Source organism: Meles meles, chromosome 6, assembly GCF_922984935.1.
Source record: "Meles meles chromosome 6, mMelMel3.1 paternal haplotype, whole genome shotgun sequence".
Classification (NCBI taxonomy): Eukaryota; Metazoa; Chordata; class Mammalia; order Carnivora; family Mustelidae; genus Meles; species Meles meles.
The window spans coordinates 111237735-111262596 of NC_060071.1; the positions used below are offsets into that span (position 1 = coordinate 111237735).

The 24862-nt window shown below is 38.5% G+C and overlaps 1 protein-coding gene across 1 annotated transcript in view; it reads left to right on the forward strand.

The window, feature by feature from the left end:
* The first annotated feature begins 5527 nt into the window (after window positions 1-5527).
* LRRC9 (leucine rich repeat containing 9) overlaps window positions 5528-24862 on the forward strand; it is a 109599-nt gene continuing 90264 nt past the window's right edge. Inside the window, exons 1-7 of the mRNA XM_046007218.1 lie at window positions 5528-5595; window positions 12644-12724; window positions 12986-13204; window positions 14470-14610; window positions 15334-15397; window positions 15706-15776; window positions 20495-20677. Coding sequence (XP_045863174.1) covers window positions 12677-12724; window positions 12986-13204; window positions 14470-14610; window positions 15334-15397; window positions 15706-15776; window positions 20495-20677 — 726 coding nt within the window. The 5' untranslated portion in view covers window positions 5528-5595; window positions 12644-12676. The remainder of the gene's footprint in view (window positions 5596-12643; window positions 12725-12985; window positions 13205-14469; window positions 14611-15333; window positions 15398-15705; window positions 15777-20494; window positions 20678-24862) is intronic.

Consider the following 24862-nt stretch of genomic DNA (forward strand, 5'->3'; position numbering starts at 1 on the left):
GATGAAGACACTGCGATCTATCTATCTATCTATCTATCTATCATCTATCTATCTATCTATCTGTAAAATAAGAATGAAATCTTGCAGGGCGCTGGGGTGGCTCAGTGGGTTAAGCCTTGGCCTTTGGCGCAGGTCACATCTCAGGCTCCTAGGATCTAGAGCATCCGGCTCTCTGCTTGGCAGGAAGCCTTCTCCCCACCCCCTCACCCCCCCACCCAGCCTGCCTACTTGTGGTCTCTCTCTCACTCTGTCAAATAAATAAATGAAATCTTTTTTAAAAAAAAGAGAGAGAGAATGAAATCTTGCCATTTGTGACCATATGGATGGATTTTGAGGGCATTATGCTAAGTGAAATAAGTCAGAGGAAGAAAAATGCTGTATGATCTCACTTATACCCAGAGTACAAAACCAAACCAAACAGAATCAAACCAAAACAACCAAAGTCATGAATAGAAAACAGGTTGGAAGTTGCGAGAGATGGGGTTTGCGGGTTGGGGGTTGGGCAAAGTAGGTAAAGGGAGTCAAAGGTAGAAATTTTCAGGTAAAAAATAAAAAAGTCGGGCGCCTGGGTGGCTCAGTGGGTTAAGCCGCTGCCTTCCGCTCAGGTCATGGTCTCAGGGTCCTGAGATCGAGTCCCACATCGGGCTCTCTGCTCTCTGCTCGGCAGGGAGCCTGCTTCCCTCTCTCTTTCTCTCTGCCTGCCTCTCTGCCTACTTGTGATCTCTCTCTCTCGCTGTCAAATAAATAAATAAATAAAATCTTTAAAAAAAATAAAATAAAAAAATAAAAAAGTCATGAGGATGCAATATACAAAATAATAACTATAGTTAATAATACTGTAGTGTGTATTTGAAAATAGCTGAGAGTAAATCTTTAAAGTTCTCCACAGAAGAAAGTAAGTTCTAATTCTAATAATAATGGATATTAACTAGATTTGTTATAGTGATCATTTTGCAGTACACACAAATATCAAATTTGTACACCTGAAACTAATATAATGTACGTCAATTAAATCTCAATCAAAAAAAAGACTTTTCTGATGATAATGTGATTTTTAAAATATTATAAAAGTTTATTTCAGCTGCTTCTTTTTACTTTTTTAATATGGCTAATAGAACATTTAAAATGACATATATGGTCCACATTTTATTTCTATTGAACAGAACTGATTAGAACATGGACTTTTAAATATGGGGATAAGGAGGTATGTTTACTGAAGATCAAAAAAGACAAAGATGACAGAATCCATAGCATTTCAGATTTAGGTCAGTCAGACATGGGGTACATGTCCTACCAATATGGGGTTTTAAAATAAAATGGAAGACTGCTAATACATCTTTCAAAGAAAGAATATCTAGGATGATTTTAAATGTGATCCCATGTTAAAAGGTGAATTAAATGCTTAAAGTCTCCTAAGCACAATAATTTAAAAACTCTGATACAAAAGCTGCTGTCATAGGTAAAATTCTTCGGTGTATTTATAAATACATATACGTAAATGAAAAGACATATAAGACATTCACCTTATATATGTATCAGCTTTTTACTTATGTTTTCAAGGGCATGAATGTCTTATTTTTGATGTCTTTTCTTATTTTTTTTAAAAGATTTTATTTATTTGACAGACAGAGATCACAAGTAGGCAGAGATGCAGGCAGAGAGAGAGGAGGAAGCAGGCTCCCTGCTAAGCAGAGAGCCCGATGTGGGGCTCGATCCCAGGACCCTGGGATCATGACCTGAGCCGAAGGCAGAGGCTTTAACACACTGAGCCACCCAGGCACCCGTCTTTTCTTATTTTTGATGTCCTTTCTTATTTTTTATTTTAGAGAGTCATTTGAAGTTACTAATTACAGTCTAACATTCTGCTTGGTGGCGTTCATCTTGTGTTTGCACAATTAAAATTCTGCTTCCACTCAGGTGTTGGATTTGCAGGTTGTCTCATGCAGTGATCCTTCTGGCAGAGCTAGCAAGATGTTGCTAGCCACAAACAGCAATTGTGTTAGAGTTCCTTGTATTTGATACTGGTGCTGGATCTCTTTCCCAGGACCTCTTTTCAAGTACACAGATGCGCACATTAGCTGTGGTTTATAAAGCAAATCAAATGTTTCTATGTAGGCTGGCTCTAAATTCTACAGATACTATCATCTTTTTGCACTTGCTGCTAAGAGGTAGATCTCTAGTAACGGTACAGCACACTATCACTTTCCTAAAATGGAAAAAGAGCTCTCTATTTTGACTTAGAGAATATTCTTTTTCAGTGTCAATATGCATTTTCAATTTCAAACATTTGGATTATACAAAAATACATTTTACCCAAACTATAGAACCTGGCTTTAGAAGGCAAATAAACAATACCCTGTTTTTCCCTTCCAAGCTTTGAATCAACTGGGAAATAGTTATGAGACATATAAAGGGAGCTTAAAATATCAACTTTAATACTGGAAATGTCATTGGGAAATGGGTGTGTATCTGTAGAGAAAAGGGCTCATTAACATTCCCTCTTCCAAACAGATCTTGCAACAGTCTATCTGAGGGAAAGTTTGGTTTGGTGAAGATTCACTTAGGCAAAACTGCTGTTTCCGACTAGTCTGGGGGTACAAACAGATGAAAATAGGAGCAAATCTCCAGTATTTTAAATCCTGTAGTAGATTAGCTTCACCAAATCAAGAAAGGTAAGCCAATGATGTGGGGTGGGGGAGGGGCGTCTCATGTTTGATCTGTTAACTTCTCAAGTATTTTATTATAAAATATTAGAAATGGAAAGAACGTGGATAAATATGTACGGAGTCAAAGCAGCACTGGTTTGGGATACGTAAGCTAATACTCAACTACACGTTGTGATGTATACATTTTAAGGATATATTCTTAATCCATTGATCTATCAATAGACACTTGGGTGCTCCCATAGCTTGGCTGTTGAAAATAATGCTGCAATAAACTTAGGGATGCATGTATCTTTTTGAATTAGTTTTTGTTTCCTTTGGGTAAATACCCACTAGTGGAATTACTGGGTCATATTTCTATTTTTAAATTTTTGAGGAACCTCCATACTGTTTTTCACAGTAGCTGCACCAATTTACATTTCCACCAACTGTGAATAAGAGTTCCCTTTTCTCAGTATCCTTACTCACACTCGTTCCTTGTCTTTCTTTCTAACATCTCATTGTGGTTTTGATTTGCATTTCCCCAGTAATTCTACTTCTGGGTATTTACTTGAAGAAAACAAAAACACTAATTCAAAAAGATATATGCACCTCCCTATTTATTGCAAAAGCTCAAGGATGTGGCCAGTCAGCAATTAAGTCAGAGTTCTTGTGTAGCTGTAGGCTAATAACCATTGGTGATTTGCCAAACTAAAGACTTTGTCCTGAGTAATTCTCAAAGAAAGAATTTCCTGTTAACATATTCCAGATGGTATTTGGAACATTACAATTAAAAGCCATAGATAGAACACAAAACCTAGAAATAAAAATAATTTGTTTATGTAACATAAAGAAAACTGTGTATTAGCTCTCTCCTAGTCTTGCTGGTTAGGACAGTCATAGCCGATTTCTAACAATATACTCTAATAGTCTCTATACTTTATCCAAAAGAGCTGCATCCCCCCAAATGAGAAGCTTGATGTATAAAATTCTCATTAAATCAATTACCCAATTTCTTGATCTAAAAGTTGAGATTTCTTTTTTTTCTTAAAGATTTATTTATTTATTTGACAGACATCACAAGTAGGCAGAGAGGCAGGCAGAGAGAAGGGGAAGCAGGCTCCCTGCTGAGCAGAGAGCCTGACTTGGGCTTGATCCCAGGACCCTGGGATCATGACCTGAGCCAAAGGCAGAGGCTTTAACCCACTGAGCCACCCAGGTGCCCTAAAAGTTGAGATTTCTAAACTATGTTTATCTAGTATTAGACCCAAGATGAGTATCTGCTTAGACAGGTCTTGTTTAACTAGGTTTTCAAATAATATTAAAAATATAAAAAATACAAATACAAATCAGATTTCTCTGGTATTTGTTTTAAACCCATAAGCCACAAATATTTTAATTAATTTATTCTTAACTAATTAATGACAGATGGGAACAAATTCTTGTGACATAAAAATAGAGGGGGCGTTACCTTTTAAAATGTTTATGCATTTACAGTCAACATTACAGAAAAAAAAAAGTGAATCATGACAAATGTTGAATTGTTAATAGTTATTAGAAAAAATGTAAAAAAATTTTTTAAAGTAGGTTCCCCACCAAATGTGGGGCTTGAACTTATACCCTGAGATCAAGAGTAGGATGGTCTACCCACTGAGCCACGCAGGCGCCCTTGGCAAGAAATATTTTTAAAATCTACATTTCTGTTTCTCTTGATAAAATAGCTTCAAACTCTAGTCTATTGAATGAGGCGGCCATCTGGTGACGGATAAGGGCAATGCCGGCACTATCTTGCATTAACTGAACGTCATAGATGTTCTGCACAAACCAACTGAACCACAAAAATTTCAGTAGCGCTGTCCAGCAGAAACATAATAGAATTCACATATGGAATTTAACAATTTCTAATCACTGCTTTTAAAAAGTAAAATTTCAATATCGCATTTTTATTTAACCCGATATATCAAAAATATTGTTATTTCAGCATAGAATCAATACACAAAGTTTCTTTTTTTCATATTAAGCCTTCAAAAGACAATGCGTATTTTATGGTACATCTCAGTTCGGACTAGCCACAGTTCAAGTGTTCAAGAGCCACGCTTGGCTGTGGCTAGTGACTCCCCTATTGGACGGGCAGATCTAGGAAATGGGAGAGCTACATTTATTTTGATTTGCCTTTTACTAAGTTCATTCGTTTCTCATCCCTTCTGCCCACTCTTTTAGAAGTTCCTCCCTTTCCCTCTTTGAGACGACCCTAGGAGGGCCCATCTCTTCTCCAGAGGGCAGCGGGGCGTTCGTTTGCCAGTGCCGTCCTTCGAATCGGCTCGTCGAATGGTGCTCGGCAGCTTAGGCGGAGGTCAGCTACATTCGTGGGAATCGGAGGCCACGCCAGGGGATCGGGGGCTGTCCTGGCTCTCCCGTCGCCTTATGACATCACAGCGCCATGACTGAGGTTCAAATCCAGCGAGTCTCCGGGCTTCCAAGCCTTTGGCTTCCGGTGGGAGAGAGCCGGGACTGGAGGAGGTCACACGACTAGGTCCCTGCCACTATGCCCACAACTCGGTGTTTCCAGTCCGGTCCCCTGATCCAGCGAAGGCAGGTGAAAAGAGCGCACAAACAGACCGCGAGCGAAAATATCCCCACCATTTCCCAGCAGCACCAGCGGGGTCTTCCGGGTGGACCCCTACCTTTGCTGATTGGTTGGAGGTTGCCGCCACGTGACCTAGAAACTGACTAGGCGGCTGCTTTCCCCTCCTCTGTTGTCCCCCTCCCCACTCCAAGGCTGGGGGAGGCGGAGGGCAGGTTTCCTAGGCAACCGGAGCTGCTAGTGTACACACAGCAGGCCCGGGATTAGAGAGGGTGTCGTGTCTGCTGTTGCAAGACAGGGATTGAGGGGTCGGAGTGGACTCTGGTCTGTCTCGGATTGCCCTGGAAGCCACCATCTTTCTGGGATAAGGTGAGTGTGTCACCTTGTGGCCTTCCGGCCTATGTCACCTGTCTGCAGGCCTCAGGAGTCTTTGTTCTCCTGTCCTCCCTCTCTGCCCGTCCCCGAGAGGAAGATGGGAGACTAGCAACGTTGAGGTCAAAGGACCCCGGTAATGGCGCAATGGAGATAACAATAATGAGATACGGACGTGTCTTTGGAGGCTGTCAGGGTGACCAGAGCAAAGGTTAAGAGGAGGAGGAAAGGGAAGGTGGCCCACAGTCACCTGTGCAGACTTTACTGCACACGTTAAGGTCCAGAACTGAGAAAAACAAGTGCTCCTTGGCCAAACTGGTTATTGCTCATCTAGGGCCAGAAGGGTGTTTTTTGTTGGGTCCATCAGTGCTAACAGATGGATTCTGATCTCTTTATACCCAAGGGAGGAGACAGTTTGATCATACAGAGCTTCTAGTTTGTAGAAAAGAAATTTGATTTTCTCGGAATACTACCCTACCAGGCTCTCCTGGCAGACAGAAACATGGTGCTTTACACCCTAATTATTATTACACTCTGGTCATCAAGTATTTACATATTATATATATTATTATATTATATATACATATTATACACATATATACATATTATATATATGTTTTATATATATATATATATATATTCCAAGTTATACCATATAGAACTCTGTAGCATGACAATTAATTCAAACTATTCAACAAATTTTATGGAACGCCAAGCAAGTGCCAGGCACCGTGATAGGTTCATTGTCCCTGCCTTTGGTGAACATATAACCTCATAGGGAGGAAAGACCTGCGGGCATCACAATACAGTGGGACAGGTGCTATATATAGAACATATGCAGACCTTAACTAGAATCACAAGGAAGAGAATGATTATAATATTACCAGAGAGAATTAAAATCTTCACCAAGAAGACCCTTGCTTTAAATCTTTAAGGATGTACGGAGTATGCCATAGAGTCAAGGGAAAAAGACATTTTAGGGAAGGAAGACAGCATATGACAAAATATAGAAATACCCCAGCCCATTCAGAGAACTATAGTTGTGGCCAGATGCTGAGGGTGTTGGGAGTTTGCGGTTGATGAGCTTGACAGGTAGGCAGAAGTCAGAGCATGGATGCCATGAATGCTTTCCAAGGGAAGAACCTTGAACAGGTATTTACCTTTTAGGACGCTGGCTGTCACAGTAGTGTTAAGGTTGGAATGGAGGCTTCAGGGCTTTAAAGAGAGCATCCAATTAAGGTGAAGTGATGAAGGCCTGAACCAAAACAGAGGCAAACAGAATGGAGAGGAGGGGGAAAATGATAGGCATTTAAGAGATATATGCAGAAGGATTTAATGACTGAGTGAACATGGAAGAAAGAGTAGAAGAGTGGTTCAGAATAAATCCTGGGTTTCTCATATGGATGATTACAAAGATGTGCCATTTACCAAGAGAAGGCATACACTAGGAGAAGCAGGCTGGCTGGGAAATATGACTTCAGTATTGAACACACTGATTTTGAGATGCCTGTGATACATTCAGATATAGCTTTCCATGTGGGAAGTTGGATTTGTTATACAGAAAAAAAGAAGATAATGATTAGTAAATTTTTCACCAAGAAGGAAACAATTGATCAGAAAAGTAGGTTTGAGGGGTACCTGGGTGGCTCAGTCATTAAACGTCTGCCTTCAGCTCAGGTCACGATCCTGGGGTCCTGGGATCCAGCCCCATGTTAGGCTCCCTTCTTGGTGTGAAGCCTGCTTCTCCCTCTCCCACTCACCCTGCTTGTGTTCCCTCTCTTGCTCTCTCTCAAACAAATAAAATCTTTAGAAAGAAAAGAAAAGAAAAGTAGATTTGAAATAACAAAGTAGAGAGAAGCCAAGGAGAAAAAGGCAAACCAAAAGAGAAAACTAAAAGAAGAGAGTTATCAACATTGTCAAATGCCATGCCAAGGTCCAGTTAAGTTGAGAGCTGAAACATGTCCAGTGTCTTTGGCAACCAGAAGATTGTTGTTGCCTTTGGCAAAAGAAGCAGTAGTGGCCTGACGTACCCCCAGTCAGGTTTCAGTGAGTTAAGAACTGAGTGGAAGTAGTGAAGTGTTGCTATAATGACTCCTCTATCTTTAAGTTTTTCTGTGAAAGCATCTAAAACATTCATTCATAGAATATAGGATAGGAGGACTTTTTTTTTTTCTTAAAGACAGGAATGATCTAACATTCATATATGAAGAGAAAGGAGACCCTAGAGAAGAAAAATGGGAATGAAAGGAGGAGGAAAATTGGACGTAACAGTGTTCTGAAAGAGAATGAAGACAATGGGATCAGTACACACAATTTAGACAAGAGAAAGAATACTTTTACTAAGACAGGAGTCAGGAAGGAAAAGAAATACATTTTTAGGAGGAAAGGGAATTTAAGGAATGAATGTCTGATGGTATCACTGTTCTCTGTTAAGATGGGGACAAGATCACGGTGCCTGGGTGGCTCAGTCGTTAAGTGTCTGCCTTTGGCTCAGGTCATGATCCCAGGGTCCTGGATTGAGCCCCGTGTCAGGCCCCCTGCTCAGCGGGAAGCCTCCTTTCCCTCTCCTAGAACACCTCCTTGTGTTCCCTCTCTCGCTGCGTGTCTCTCTGTCAAATAAATAAATAAAATCTTAAAAAAAAAAAGATGGGAACAAGATCATCTGCAGAGGAGGGGTGGAGGGAGACTTTGAGGAGAGCGGTAGAAGTTTAGCATACTCCCTATGTCATGAATCCCAGAGCTATATCTCTAACCCTATTCTCCTTAGAAGAGGAAGTTGAAGAGGAAAATATAAAATGTCTTTTGTTGAAGATCCAGCTGAAGTTAGACGCCATGCATTTGCAGTGATTTCAGCTCTGTGCTGGTGACGTAAAATCATTCAGCAGCACTCCAGAGTGGAGAGGGGAAGGAGGGGATTGGAGCAATCCAAGATTTGAGATTTGAAGGTTGAAAGCTGTAGAAGCTCCGAGTGGCTCCTAGTTCCCTGAAGGGACTAGAAAAAAAGATCTGTGGTCTCTTAGATGGTCAGGCCCTGAAAAGAACTTTCCCATAGTGGAGGAGAATGGGTGCAAGCTGGCCAACGGGGCACACCTCTTGATGGAATCAGAAACTTCAGCTGGTCATGGACCTGGGTCCACTTGTGACTGGAGGAAGCATGAGAGGCTTATAAGTACCAGGGAGGTTCAGGCTCTTCTAATTCAGATGTAGTTATGCAGATTATAGAACTGAAGATTTTAAAATTGTATTTTGTTTTGCTGATTAACTGTTGAATTCGAACAGATTTTTTTCCTAAATAAGATGAAGTGGGAAGTAAGGTTGGTATCCAAAACAGGCATATTTCTCTGTCAAGACGAAGTAGTCCCAAATAAATGGGGAGCTAGCTATACCTTGTTCTCAAGAGGACTGAAACTGTGAAGATGGAAGTTCTCCCTAAATGAAGCTTTACAATGGAATCTCAAAAACCCAAGTGAATTTTTAAACACTAAATATGAAATTATCATAGATTTTATTTGGAAAAATAAATCTGTTTTAAAGAATAGCCAAGAAATTTTTACAAAAGAATATGAGGTGGGAATTCATATAAACCACAGCAATTAAAACAGGATAATACTATAGGAAAAGATAGAGCTAAGGGAGAACACAGATTGGAAAGTCCAAAATTAGGCTCAAATATATGCGATAATTTAGTGAATAACAAAGGGCACCGTTAATTTCTTTTGGAATAGACATCTTGGATATAGACTAGATAACTTGGGTCCCCATTTGGTGACTTTGGATGTACTGAGGACAGGCCTTGTTCCTCATGTGGCCGTTGGAAGGCAGGCTTTCCTTTTAATGTTCACAGACTTTAAACCAGAATGTAGGGGAGGCTTTTCTGATGAGAAGTAGTGGTACAAAGCCCTCCTTTACTTAGTATGGCATCCAAATAAGCCTACGGAGGCAAGACTGTGGCCTGCCTCTATTTATGGGCCTCTGATGGAGTATCTAAATCCCTTCAAGTTGTTCCTTGCTTAGTGCTCCCTTGCCTGGCTCCTGCATCCTGCAGTGTAATATCTTGGGGTATCCAAGAATGGGGTCAAGAGACAGTTGCTGATGGCAAGCAAAGAAGGAAAGATGAGTATTACCTTCAACATAGGTCCATCCTCTAACTACTTCTCACCATCACCACTACCTCCACCCTACTACAAACACCATCCTCTCTCACTTACATTATTACAACTATCCCTTAACTGGTCTCCTTCCTTCTACCTTAGACCCCTATAGTCTCTTTTCAACAGATCCTTTGAGGGTGATCTGTTTCAAAACTTAAGACAGCACGTATTACTCTTCCCCTCAAAATCCTCATAGCTTTGCATCTTACTCATAAAATCTAGAATCTTCCAAAGGGCCTACAAATCACAAGCTAGCACATGATCTGGTCCTGCGCTACCTCTCTGATGTCACATCCTACCAGTCTCCCGTTTCCTAGCTGTGCTCTAGCCATATCATTTTCCTTGCTATTCTGCAAACATGCCAAGTATCCTTTCACCTTTTTTTTTTGAACGTGTATGAACAAAACAAAACAACCCCAAATCTTGCAATTTGCAACAACATGGATGTATCTAGAGCGTTAATGCTAAGTTAAATAAACCAGTCAGAAAAAGACAAATACCATATGATTTCACTCATATGTGGAATTTAAGAAACAAATGAACGAAGTAAAAAAAAAAAAAAGAGAGAGATAAACCAAAAAAACAGACTTTTAACTAGAGAGAACAAATAACCAGAGCGGAGGTGGGTGAATGGGTGAAATAGGTGAAGGGGATTAAGAGTATGCTTATCAATAAGAACACTGCATAATATATAGAATTGTTGGATCACTATATTGAAACTTGAAATTAATTTATCACTGTGTGTTAACTATACTGGTTTAAATAAAGCAACAACAAAATACCTTTCTCAACATCTCTGGCAATCAGTGCTCTTTTCCTAGCACTGCTACACATTGTTTTCTTATTTTCATATTTCCCTACTCATTCTAGTAAGATTTGGAGAGAGAGGGTAGATACAAGGACACAAGTCACCATCTTTTTTTTTCTTAAAACTTTAATTTATGTGGGGGCGCCTGGGTGGCTCAGTGGTTTAAGCCGCTGCCTTAGGCTCAGGTCATGATCTCAGGGTCCTGGGATCGAGTCCCGCGTTGGGCTCTCTGCTCGGCGGGGAGCCTGCTTCCCTCTCACTCTCTCTGCCTGCCTCTCTGCCTACGTGTGATCTCTCTCTGTCAAATAAATAAATAAAATCTTTAAAAAAAAAACTTTAGTTTATGTGTACACCTGTACATGTATATAATTTTGCATGAATGAATGAAAGTGAGCATATGCTTTTTAAATAAATACTTAACTAAAATTTTATTTTAAGTAGAATATATATATAGAAATCACACAAATCTTAGATATCTAATTTTATTTTCTCAAAGTCAATGCATTCCTTTAACCAGCACACAGATCATGAAATACATCTTCATCAGCACTCTGGAGCCCCTCTTTACCTCCTCCTGGTCATTCACCCTGAGAGGTAACCACTATCTTGACTACTTCTAATACCATAGATTGGTTTTCAAATTTTATGTGAACAGAGCCACACGGTATAAACCTCACTGTGTGAGTATTTTCCTTTGCTCAGCTTGTGTTTGTGGGAACATCCATGTTGTATACAACAATAGATTCTTTCTCATTCCACTTCCAGGTATAAACTCAGACTTAAGTGGATCTAATGTCTTGCATGATAAAACTATTCAGGGAAGCACTATTGATCTCCAAACTGGAGACATTCCAAACATCTACTAATAGTAGAATTAATATAAATGGTTTGTATATTCTTACTATACAGTACTAAACACACTTTAAAGAAATTTTTTTTTCTTTTCCATTTTTACGTAGCTCTATCCCTATCCAACCCTTCATGTCTATTATAACCACACTAGTTTTCACCTGCATCCAAGGCAACTCACGTTAACAATTCAGTATGTATATTTTCTCCTTACGTAATCATATACACATGCGTATACATATATATACATATACACACAGATGTATACCCATACATAACTACAGAGGAATTGTAAAAAGTGGGATCACAATATTCATCATACCTACATTTTGCTTTGTCATGTCATCATATTAAAGCCTAGATCCCTATATTTTATTTTATTTTTTAAAAATATTTTATTTATTTGATAGAAAGAGAGGATAGCCACAGAGGGAACACAGCAGGGGGAGTGGTAGAAGGAGAAGCAGGCTTCCCACAGAGCAGGGAGTCAAATGAGGGGCTCAATTCCAGGACCCTGGGGTCATGAGCTGAGCTAAAGGCAGACACTTAACTGAGCCACCCAGGCACCCCTAGATTCCTATATTTTAAAAATAGATACCTGGAATAATGAACATATTAGAAATTATCAAAAATTGAGTTTTTATTATAGCTACTTAGGTATTAAGCAGTTCATATAATCTAAAATGAAAATATTGGCTAATTCATTTTATTAAATATTTATTCCCATGCCAGGTATGTCACAAAACCCTGAGGTTTCTTTTTCTTTGCTAGTACACTTAGAGAGCTATGTTCAGTTTTAGACACAGCAGTATAGTAGGAAGGATACACTGGAGCCTGTTCAAAGGACAGAAACAGTTATCTCTTGTGAGAGAACTAAAGAGATGAACTGGGGAGTGAGGTAAGGTTGTAGACGAGAGATGACCATGTTCTTCAAGTATGAAAGGCTTATGACATGGAAAAAAACAACACTGGTCTTATTTGAACTCGGGGGAAAATTAACAATGGAGTGGAGTTATGGAGACACAGAATTAAATTCGAAATAGATTGATTTTCTAACAGAAAACTTTAGAGAGGGAATGGACTGTCTCGGGGACCAGAGAGATGGCTGGTATTATACTGTGTGAAAATTTCAGGCCACGTATGGGTAATTCCACCTAAGTAGCTTTAAGGCTCCTTCAACTTGGAATAACATGACTCTAGAATTTGTCTTATTTCAACTTTTCATTTTCCTTAACAGATATATTATTATGACCTTTATTTTTAATGGAAAATGATTGAATGTGAAAATCTAAACCAGGAAGAAGTAATTAAGGAACTGGTGAGTCAAAGCCAAATTTCTTTACAATTACTTTTGTAAGAATATTAAATGGAACATTTTTACACTCCTTTCTGGAGCTTACCTAGATTTCTTTTACCCCATGACCTTTGAAAGTAGAGAAAAACCATATATATGGTATAACTTACCCTTCTTATGAGTTAAAATGACATCAGTGCAATTGACAGTTTATAATGTCTAATAGCAAAATAATTTTTAAATTATTTTAAATAAGAAATAACCCAAATTCTTTTTTTGAAACAGTGTTTATGCAATGGTTTGTCTTATGAGATGGTTGGACAAGAAGGATCAGATACTTCAAAACTGGAGATGTTTTTCTCAGGGTATCCCCGTATAGTTGGATTATCATTATTTCCTAATTTAACAAGTCTCACAGTTGTTGCTCAAGATATAAAAGAAATTTCAGGACTAGAAACTTGTTTACGACTTAAAGAACTCTGGATTGCTGAATGCTGCATAGAGGTAAGTTTAAACATAACCATATATGAAGTATTTTATGCTGAATTCTTTGGCTTTGGAAAAATAGTTCCTTGAAATATATGTGTGAGTCATGGATCAAAACAGATGGAGAGGGCCATATATGATGAAGTAAAATAAAACCCTTTACCCAGTAAATCAAAACAAACAAAATAAATGGGTAAAATACAGAAATAGATTTCTACAAAGGAGAAAATAGAAACAAAGACTCAAAATGTAGACATTTTACTTTATAGTAATCATATCAGATCTAAATAATGCCCTGTATTGCTTAGTAGTAAATTGGTTTAAATTGGTTTACTTAGTCACTCACTATTGGTTATGTGAAGATTATAGTATCTAGGGGTGCCTGGCTGGCTCAGGGGAGCATGCAACTACTGATCCTGAGGTTGTGAATTCAAGCCCACCTTGGGTACAGAGATTACCTAAAAATAAAATCTGAAAAAAGGAAAAGAAAATTGTAACATCTGTAGTGAAAAGCAAGGTTGCAAAATGTATCATGAGTCAAGGAAAGGTGCATACCTTTCGACTCAGAAATCCCTAATTTAAGATTTAATCCTAGAGGAGTAAATCAACAGCAGAAAACAACATAAAGTTACCTGTTGCAGTACTATTTATAATATTTAAAAAATTAAATATTTCACACATACAGGTATTTTTAAGAATGTTATTATAGCTTATATAATATTTTGTAATTGTTAAATATTATTTGAATGATTACACAAACATTTTAGATGGTCTTAAGTTTAAAAAATCCACAAAATTATATAGGTATCATGATTATAGTATAAAAATAGATATAGAGTTAAAATTTTAAAAGAATATGAACATTGGAAATAGTTGTATTTAGGTAGAAGGATTGCACGTTTTCTCTTTTAAAATGTTTAGTTCATTTTGAGGCTCTTGGGTGGTTCAGTTGGTTAACCGTCCAACTCTTGATTTTGGCTCAAGTCATGATCTCATGGTTGTGAGATGGAGCCCAGCCTGAGACTCCGAGCTCAGAGTGGAGTCTGATTGAGATTTTCTTCCTGTCCTTCACCCCCTCCCCCCACTCATGTGCATGTGCTGTCTGTCTCTCTCTAAAATAAATAAATTTTAAAAATCTTTAAAATGTTTAGTTTATTTTGTTGGATACGGATTTTTGCAATAAAATGTGATTTTAAAAAGAAAATGTACTTATACTCTAGTTTATTAAAAGGATAATGCCAAAACATAAGTTAACACTATTCAGTCTCTTTTTTTTTTAACAGAAAATTGGAGGTCTTCAAGAATGTAGAAATTTAGAAAAACTGTATTTATATTATAATAAAATTTCCAAAATAGAAAATTTAGAGAAATTATTCAGATTGGAGGTTCTCTGGCTGAATCACAATACAATTAAAAATATTGAGGTAAGATTATTTCAGTAATTTGTATGTAAAGTCAAAGTATGTATGTTATCCCTGTGGAGTTTTAATCACAATGTCCAAGATCATATTAAGGACATATTTATGACTAGCTTAATTATTGTTAAGAAAAACTAACATGTATATAGCTTTTTTTTTTTAAAGGCAGGTCCTCTTTTTTTAAAGATTTTATTTATTCATTTGAAAGACAGAAATTACAAGTAGGCAGAGAGGCAGGCAGAGAGAGGAGGAAGCAGGCTCCCCGCTGAGCAGAGAGCCCAACGCGGGGCTCGATCCCAGGACCCTGGGATCACGACCTGAGCCGAAGGCAGAGGCCCCAACCCACTGAGCCACCCAGGCGCCCCACATGTATATAGCATTTTTAATGTGTAGAGAACTTCATATACCATGTTTTCTTTACTCCTCCCACCAAGCCTGGGAGGTAGGATATTATTTCTTCCTTGAAAGTTAAAAACAAAATGGAGATTTAGCAAAGTTCCTACTCATCTTCCTTCTCCCCTCCCCTCCCTGTTTCCTATTCCAATAATTCTCTCCATGTTCCAGAGAAACAAAGATGACTGCATTAAAGCACCTACTTACTTCTGTGCTTGTGAAAGTACACAGTACCCAGTGCTCAGAGCACATGGAGAACTAACCAGATTGATCAGATCATTTATACATATATATTTTACTGACTTCTTCTAAATGATATATTGTCTAAATTTTTAGGGCTTGCAAACTTTGAAGAATTTAAATGACCTCAACCTTGCTGGAAATCTAATAAGTAGCATTGGTATGTATTATTTCATTTGGAATAGGAGATAATGCTACACTAATTTTTTATCAGTATGAAAATTACATTCTTAGATTTCTTTTTTTAGATTCTTTTCTATGATATTTTGCAGAGCATCTCTAAATCTATGATTTTAGGATGTGAAAATATTAATCAGTTGTTACTAACTATACAGTGTTACTGTTAGCCTTACTTATATGCAAGAAATGATGATCATATACAACTACGAAATATGATAGGATATGAACAGGAGGTAAAAAAAGGAAATTAAATTAAATTTTTCTTTCATCTTGTTTTTTAAATTAAAGGTCGATGTCTTGATCCCAATGAACAACTGGAAAGATTAAACCTTTCTGGTAACCAAATATATTCTTTCAAGGTATGTTTAAGTGGAACAGTCTATATTTATAAACAACCTAGGTCATGAACCATCTTATTGCAGAAAATGTATTAAATTGTTCCTTCTTAAGGGGCAATTTAATTATTTTGGACTATTCAATATTCTAGGAAATTTTAGAGGCAGCTGCTTAAGTTGGCCCTAATGATCTCTGACACTAGTAAAACCAAACAAGAAACCATTTACTTAGCTTAGTTTTCATCCGATCTTTCTGGCTACACCTCTGGTTTTTCATCTTCTAACATCTAAAAAATGGGCTGCTCCAGGTTAGTCCCAGGATCTTTTCTCATTGCTATCTGTATTCATTATCTAAATAATCTCATCATCTTATGACTTTAAATATCTCTTATTCATTTATTACCCCAACTTTCTACTTTCTCTAACAACTATTTCTATTTCTACTTTCCCTAATAACTCCCAGAACTATAGACATTCTGCTATCCTAACTCAAACTGATTTCCTCTGCACTGAACCTTCTTCTCCTGCAGCCTTCTCCACCTCTCTAAATGGCATCTCCATTTTTCTAACAACTTAAGCCAAAATCCTTAGTCATTTTTTTTACTCCTTTTTTTCCTTCATAACCCATATCTAATCCATCAGCAAATTCTATTGGCTATACCTTCAGATATGTCCAGTCTGACCATTTTTTACCACCTAGATCTTTATTAACTTGGTTCAAGACACCGTTATCTCTAACCTGCATTCGGGGGGTGGGGGAAAGCCTCTGAACAGGTCTCCCTGTGTTACCCTTTCACTACTATGAGTGTTTTCTACACAGCAACCTGTTGTGTAGAAACCTGCTCCTTAAAAAATTTGTCAGATAAAATCAATCTTCTGCTCAAAATGCCCATGGCTTCTCATCTTTCAGAGAATTCCTACAGTGGCCCACAAGATTCTATATAATCTGGTCTCCCCTCACACTGTGTCTCTGACCACAGCTTCTACCACTTTCCCTTTTGTTTACTCCCATCCAGCCACTCTGGTCTCCTCACTGTCCTTGAACATAGCTAGTGCTCTCACCTTGGGGCCTTTGCATTTCCTCTGGGATATTCTTCCAGTAAATATCTTCATGGCTTATCTCCTCATTTCTTGCAGGATTTTGTTCAGATGTTATGTTCTTAGTGATACCTTTTCTGGCCAATTTTTGTAAAATAGCAATAACCCCTACTGTCCTCCCTAACCTGAAGCATTCCCATCACTCTTTCATTGCTTTTTCTTCTTGGCACTTATCCACATCCCTTACTAGAATACAAGCTCCATGAGTGCAGGAACCTTGCCTATTTTGTTCACTGCTGTATACACAATGCTTAAAAGAGTACTTTACATGTAAAGTATCAATAAACATTTGAATGAAAGAGAGGAAAACAAAAAGAGTTAATGTTTATGGTATATAACATAGGTGAAAACATAAGGCATTTACAATTTTGACAGTGTCCAGTTGAAAGTGCATACTCAAACACTTCCTCTAGACAGTAATAAAGATGAATAAATTCACTATAAAAATAATTTTGAATGATCATTATGAAAATACACATTTGCTCACTCAGAGAAGACTATTAGATACCAAAAAGTTACAGAATGAGGCAGAATGTTATAAACACTTTAACCAAAAGTTTTAAAAACATACTAAGTTTAAACAAAATTTTATTGGTCAAATTCAAGAGGAAATATTTGATGTGAACACTGAGGGGCTGACAGAATTTCAATAGGCATTGGAGGAGGATCTTCTATAATGATTCAGAGGGACTCCTGATCTTGGGGTCATGAGTTCAAGCCCCACACTGGGTATAGAGATTACTAAATATATATATACATGCAGTGGGAAGTAGGCATTCTAAGATGGGGAGAATAATATGCATGGAGATATGGTGGTAAGAAATCAAGGGGTATATTTGAGAACATCAGCAGAAGAGAGCAGAGGGAACTATGAAAGATAAATTTGGAATGCTGTGGGAGGCAATTTTTAAGCTAACTTATGAGACATGAGTAGGAGGTGCCTGGGGAAAGAGCATTCCAGGCAAAGTGTGAAGGACCTAAGTGGAGGGGGAAAGAGCATGGCAAATTCAAGAAACTAGAAATCTGTGGCTGGAACAGAGTGAGGGAGAGAATTTATGAGTTGAAGCTGAAAAAAAGTCCACAGTGCTGTGAAGATAAGGTTTTGTCCGACCAAGAAGCCATGTAGAAGTTTACCTGACCCTGGCTAGCATGTGGTGCTTCAGCCTTGTGGTGCGGAAGAGTGTAGTTACATAGAAAGATCTGTTTCTTTCAGCCCTGCCACAAGCCAGAGGCAGTATTGTACTGTGGTAACATGAAGTTTAAATAAAATAATAATGTCAGGCTCTTAGAATAATGACTAGCACCCAGTCAGTACTCAGTAGGTCTGCTATTTTGTGATTACTATCATTTGAATTACATTAACCTATTCTGTTTCAATCTCATCAAAAAAATATGGGTAAAAATTGGATTGAGAAAATTTATTATATGGCATAAAATTAAAAAGGTTCTCTATAACAATGTTTTAGAAAAACACTGAAACATGATTCACAGCAACTTTTACTATTCTCACAGTAAGAATGTCCCTGAAACACTATTGTCTTGAATTTTTATCTCCCGCCTTAAAAAGATACTATACTGGTGGTGACGGAATAACTTCTGTGCTACTTTCCATCCATAATAGGTACCATACCACCAGTTTTCAGTGAGATTTTGTGCTTTCATAGACTGCAGTGTCATCTGATGTTTAGACTATAGGTGGGGGTAGGGTAAGACTTCAGGGTTCAAACCCATCATAGCTCAGATGGGTGGTCAAAGGCAACACAGCCACCCAGAAATCAAAGAGAGTGTTTACTCCTTGGAACAGTCTGATAGCCTACCTTCCTTTGCCCCTGCAGAATTTGACCAAATAATTCTCTGCACAACTCTATCCAGAAATCTCCATTTCAGAGCAACTCTGCTTAGTCCCACTTCTGCCACGAGCCCAGTACTGGCCTCAGTGCCAGCCAGCGAGCCAAGTTCTCACTTGGCCAGAGAGAGTTCGGACATACATCGGCCACGTGACCCTGTCTTACTTTTGACTCTAGGAGCTTGACTTCATTACTTACTTCCCCATTCCATTTGTACTTTATCTTCAGAGCTATTACTTCCTGGGTTTTGCTTTGGGTTTCCCTTAACTCTGATTCTGACTCTACTAACTAGCATTACATCTGTTTAAGGCCAACCCCACCACAGTACCCTCCTCCACCAGGCCTCTATCGTGAGTTCTTCTTTAGTTTTTTCAACACTTAAAAATTACAACCACCATTCCTAGCTTAGAGACTGAGGCCCAAAGCCTATATAGACTCTTAGCTTCTAGACCTGTGTATATGTAAGCAGTTGGTAATAGAGGTGAGATAAATTCTGTAACAAAGGTAAACCCAGTGGCTAAGAGAGTTCATAGTAGGAGCATCTGGCTCATGCTTGGGTGATGAAACAAGACTCCCAGAAAAGATGGTACTAGATTGAGTCTTGACAGTTTAAGAGGTAAAACTGGGATGAAATTCAGTTCACTCAAAGGCAGCAGTGTGAGAGAAGGTACAATGATCAGTTAGGGTCTAGCACATTCTACAACTTCCACTTGTATGGTAGAGCCAAAACATGAAATGTCAGGTTTGAGACAGAAGAGACAAGAGGGAAGAATTAAGCAAGGGCCAGATGCCAAATAAAGGAAGGTGTAAACAGTGCCTTAAGCCTCAGGATAAAAGATGTTCCAGAGAAGCACTGGTCTGGGTGTGCATTATTAATCTACCCCTACCCCCGACCTGCGCAGGGTATGAGGAAAATGAGGCCCTCAGGATAAAGCTAGGTTTCAGTTGCCTTTAAATGGTAGGAAGGACATTTATAGAAAAACAGAAAAAAAAAAACAAACAAACAAAAAAACAACAACAACACCAAAACCCCCTAAAAATCAGGAAATCAATGATGATTATAACAGAACAGGGGTTCCCTAGCCTTTGATGAGAAGAGAAGATCTGGTGGCCTAGGAGAATTGTAAGCAGTGTTCCTAGAGTGCTAAGTGTAGGAAATGGTAAGAAAGGAAGCAGGAGACCTACAGATACACTGGGGAGGATTGTTAGCAAAGGGGCTGTGCAGAAGAGGCAATGTTGTCTTAATAAACGTGCCTCAGGTGACTGGCTCCAAGATCCCAGTTATAGAATATATAGAATATATGGTTTAGTAAATATTCTTTGAATATTTACTATATTTCTATATTCTTTGAATATAGAAGAGTCTGCTGTTCAATTATTGCTATCTATTCTTCATGTAGTTGACATGTTTTTCACTAGAGAAAAGAAATTTATCCATCTAAGTCACTTTTTTATTTTTTTAAAAGATTGATTGAGTGATTGATTTGACAGAGAGAGACACAGTGAGAGAGGGAACACAAACAGGGGGAGTGGGAGAGGGAGAAGCAGGCTTCCCGCCGAGCAGGGAGCCTGATGTGGGGCTCGATCCCAGGACCCTGGATCATGACCTGAGCCGAAGGCAGATACTTAACAACTTAACTGAGCCACTGAGGTGCCCCTAAATCACTTTAACATGTTTAAGCACATAGTAAAATGCATGACATTAAATTATGGGTGATCTTAAGTGTTCAAATCCCTCCTTTAGAAATGGGACAGTTGCCATTAATTAATTGAACATTATCATTGCTGTTGTTTTAGGACCTCACTAACTTGACCAGGCTGCGTCACTTAAAGGATTTGTGTCTGAATGATCCTCAGTATAAAACCAATCCAGTTTGTCTGCTGTGCAATTATTCCACACATGTATTGTATCACTTGCCCAGCCTTCAAAGACTTGACACGTTTGATGTGTCAGCAAGACAGATCAAGGAACTGGCAGATGTAAGTGCATCCCTAATCAGATATCTGTGACTTAAGTTTAATTAACTGCTTCTTTCTGGCTGTGTCCACATATGGTAGGTGGTATTATCTGGTATTATCTTGTCAGTTCTTGTCACCAACTCTGCTTTTGCCCCAGTGAGCTGGATATTTCACATAAATGTATATAAATAATAATATTAGTACTAGAATCTCAAATTTGATGACAGTACTGGAAGGTGAATTAATAGAAAAACATAATTTACACAAAACAAAAGAAATCTGAAAGATTTTCATGAATCTTAAGAATAACTGAACTAGGGGCGCCTGGGTGGCTCAGTGGTTTAAGCCTCTGCCTTCGGCTCAGGTCATGATCTCAGGGTCCTGGGATCGAGCCCCGCATCGGGCTCTCGGTTCAGTGAGGAGCCTGTTTCTCCCTCTCTCTCTGCCTGCCTCTCTGACTACTTGTGACTTCTCTCTCTCTGTCAAATAAATAAAATATTAAAAAAAAAAAGAATAACTGAACTAGTGCTATAGATATAAAAATTAATAAGGCTTAGCAGCTAAAATAGAAATGAAATAAGTAACCCTCTCATTTGGAATACTATATATCAAAATTAGAAAATGTCCATGGTTGATGGTAGTATGCCAGGATTAGGTAGATTTTAATCTAATTGAAGATGGTTTGGGGTTCTCTAGAAGTACAGGTGGATCAACCTCCCAAGGTTGATCACATCTTGGAGCAAGCCATTCCTGGGCTGTTACTGACAATGAACCTCCCAGTGAAGGGACTACTTTCACATGCCATCAAAGAATTCTATAGTTTCAGAATGGAGTGCTTAGGAACTCACCATATTTATTAATAATAGTCTTTCCACACTGTATTTCTTCCTCTCCTTACAGTCCAGTGTGCCACATTCATTCATCCAGTTAACCATCCAGTAAATAGGTTTTGAGCATCTAGAAAGTGCCAAGCATGAGCCCTCCCATCTTTTCCTTGTGGCTCATCTATCATCTCAATATAAACCATGCCTTTATCTATTTATCTTGTCCCTCTTCTCTTACTGGCCTGAGGATTTATTCTCAGGTTCCATTCTCTCCTCTCTTTTTTCCATAACTGAGATTATCCTTTCTCCCTCCCCAACCTAAAAATGAACTGTCTTGCAGCATCAAGCAAAGGGCTAGAGTTCTTATCTACTAGCAGATGAGCAGAGTCATCGGAGATTCAGGGAAGAATGTCTTCTCTAACAGTGTTAAGTCAAAAATAACAGTAAAACTTCACAGTAACACATTTTTTGAAATATCCATATATCTGCAGAGTTTTACATTAGGCAGTTTCTTCAAAGGTGAGCTGGTTCATGCTTCATGAAATTACTTGGCTTATTAACTTACCCAACAAATATTTAATACCTATTACATTCCAGGCACAGCTCAGGCCCTAGAGATACAGAGTGACTGAAGCCAACAAAATCCCTGCTTGCTTGGAGTTTACATTCTTATGAGAGAAAACAATAAGCACCTCAGTAAGGAAACAACTAGTACCTCAGTACTGATAAATGCTATGGAGAAAAATAAAACAAAGGTGCAGAAAATAGGATTATTGGTGGGGGCAGCGGGAGGTGTGCTGGCTATTGTATACAGATTGTTGGGAGAGGATTTCCTCAGGCAGCACTTTGGCAGAGACCTGAAGGAAGCAAGTGAGCAAGCTTTTTAGGGATCAGCAAATGCAAAGAACTTGAGGCAGGAGCATGCCTCTCATATTTAAGGAACAGGAGGTTAGTGTGGGTGGAGCTGAGTAAGTGAGAGGAAGAGAAGAGATGAAGACAGGAATGGTGGAGGGGGGAGATCATATGAGACTGTAGGATGTTGTAAAGATTTTGGCTTTTACTTTGAGTGTGGTGGAGTCACTGGAAAATTTCAAAGAGGAAAGACAAAATGACTTATGTTTTAAAGGGATCCTTTTGGCTAATGGATTAAGAATAGAGGATTTGAGGGAAAAGGCGAGTGCAGAGAAACCAGTTAGAGCCCAGTCACTGGGATAAAAGGTGTTGATGGTTTGATACAAAGAGTTAGTGGAGGAGATTGCGAAAAGTCGTCACATTCTTTAGTAGTTAGAAGGGCGGAACCCATCTGGATTTGCTGATAGATTGGATGTGAGGTGCAGAGGAAAGAAACAGAGGAATTCCAAGTTACTGGCCTCAGCAACTGAAGGAGGGAAGAAATTGCTCTTAATGAGATGAGGAAGAATAGGGAAGGAGTAGGTTAAAAGGAAAAATTTTAAGCATGTAAAAATTTTTTTAAAGATTTATTTATTTTAGAGAGAGAGAGAGAGCACACCCACATGTAAGTGGGGGGAAGGGCAGAGGGAAAGGGAGAGAAACAGGCTCTCCTCTGAGAGCAGAGCCTGATGCAGGCTTGATCTTATAACCCTGAGATCATAACCTGAGCCAAAATTGAGTCCGACACTTAACTGACTGAGCCACCTATCCAAGTGCCTCTTAGGCATGTAAATTTTGAGCGACCTTTTGAACATCTAAGAGGATATGTTCAGTAAGTAGTTGGGTATATGAGTCTGCTATTTAAGAGAGTTGCCAGGGTTGGAGATACAAATATGAGAGTTGAAGGCAGATAGATGGTGCATAGAGCCAGGGACTGGAGAAATCACCCAGGAAATGGTGTAAATGGGAAAGTGTGTTGGTTGGGTGTTAGAGACTGGGGAGAGAAGAGGAACCTGGAAAAGAGATGGAAGAGGAGAAGTAAGAGAGGTTCTTTTGACATTCTGCCTAAGGATGTCATAACATTTGGTTTAGTCTTGTATATGTCAGAAGTACTATCGTTAGAAGAATAAAATAAGGAATTGTTACATAGTTCCTTATATCTTCGCTTTCTTTACCCTTTTAAGGCAAAAATAAGATATATAATATAGCTCAGGTTTTTATTTAGATCAAGATGACTTTTCAAATTCAAAGTATTTTTATTTAAGGATTGCATATGGATTCCTAAGATACTTTTTCTTCATTACCATTCATAAGAAGACAGGTTGTGCCAGGTTGTAGCAGTTCTCCAGTGTGATAAGCCCTTGAGTAGAGAGTACTGTTGATTCTTCAAATTTTCACCCATGACTATGAGTCATTTGTGTAAACTATAAGTGGCAAGTAAAGTCAGGAGGATCACCATGGAGTCAATATGGGAAAGAGGGAAGAATATGGGAGTTCAAACAGAAGACTTGGATTCAAGCTCCGGTTGTATCCATTACAACCAGTCATTTGGCAAGGCCTTTCCCTTCCCACTATTAAAATAGTGATGATAAAAATAGTCCCTGTCCTGTTATTGTAGAGATGCAGTGAGTTAATGAGCATAAAACCCATTTTAATTGTTAAATACTATAAAAATAATTACTATGAAACTATAGTTGAGCCTATGACTTTTCATTCTTTTGGTAATCAAAGAAGCAAATGGAACAAATTTTGTTAGTATAAACATGTGACTGGATTTAACATTACAGTTAGACTATTAAAACAAATTTCTTCCTGTAATAAGTAAGTAATTCTACCAAAGTGGAATTGAGTGAAAAATGAGTTCGACATTCTCGGGAGCCTGGGTGGCTCAGTGGGTTAAGCCGCTGCCTTCGGCTCAGGTCATGATCTCAGGGTCCTGGGATCGAGTCCTGCATCGGGCTCTCTGCTCAGCAGGGAGCCTGCTTCCCTCTCTCTCTCTCTCTGCCTGCCTCTCTGTCTACTTGTGATCTCTCTCTGTCAAATAAATAAATAAAATCTTAAAAAAAAAAATGAGTTCGACATTCTCAAAAGTCCAAACACAAAAAAGCAAATTGAGTATAGTAGCCTACAAAGTCAGTTTGCCATGTATTTACAATTTACAACATAGTCTTCCCCGCTTTTCCAAAGTGTTAGTATATACCGTCAAATACGGACAAAAAAACTCTGTTTGATAACTTTTACTTACTGTTGTAACACTGTAAGTGATTTTGAAAGAGTTCAGGAATAGTAAAATCTCATAAAGTATGTTCCTAAATCCAGACATAGGTATATTCTTAATAAAATATAGAAGCACAGTAGAAGAAACTGTGCAGGGATATACCAGAAACTGAAATCAGTAGATATCTGTGGAAGGTGGGGCAACTGGCAGATGGGAAACAGGTGTGGGAAGTAGACTTTTCATTGTACACTCTTCAATTATTTTGATATTTAA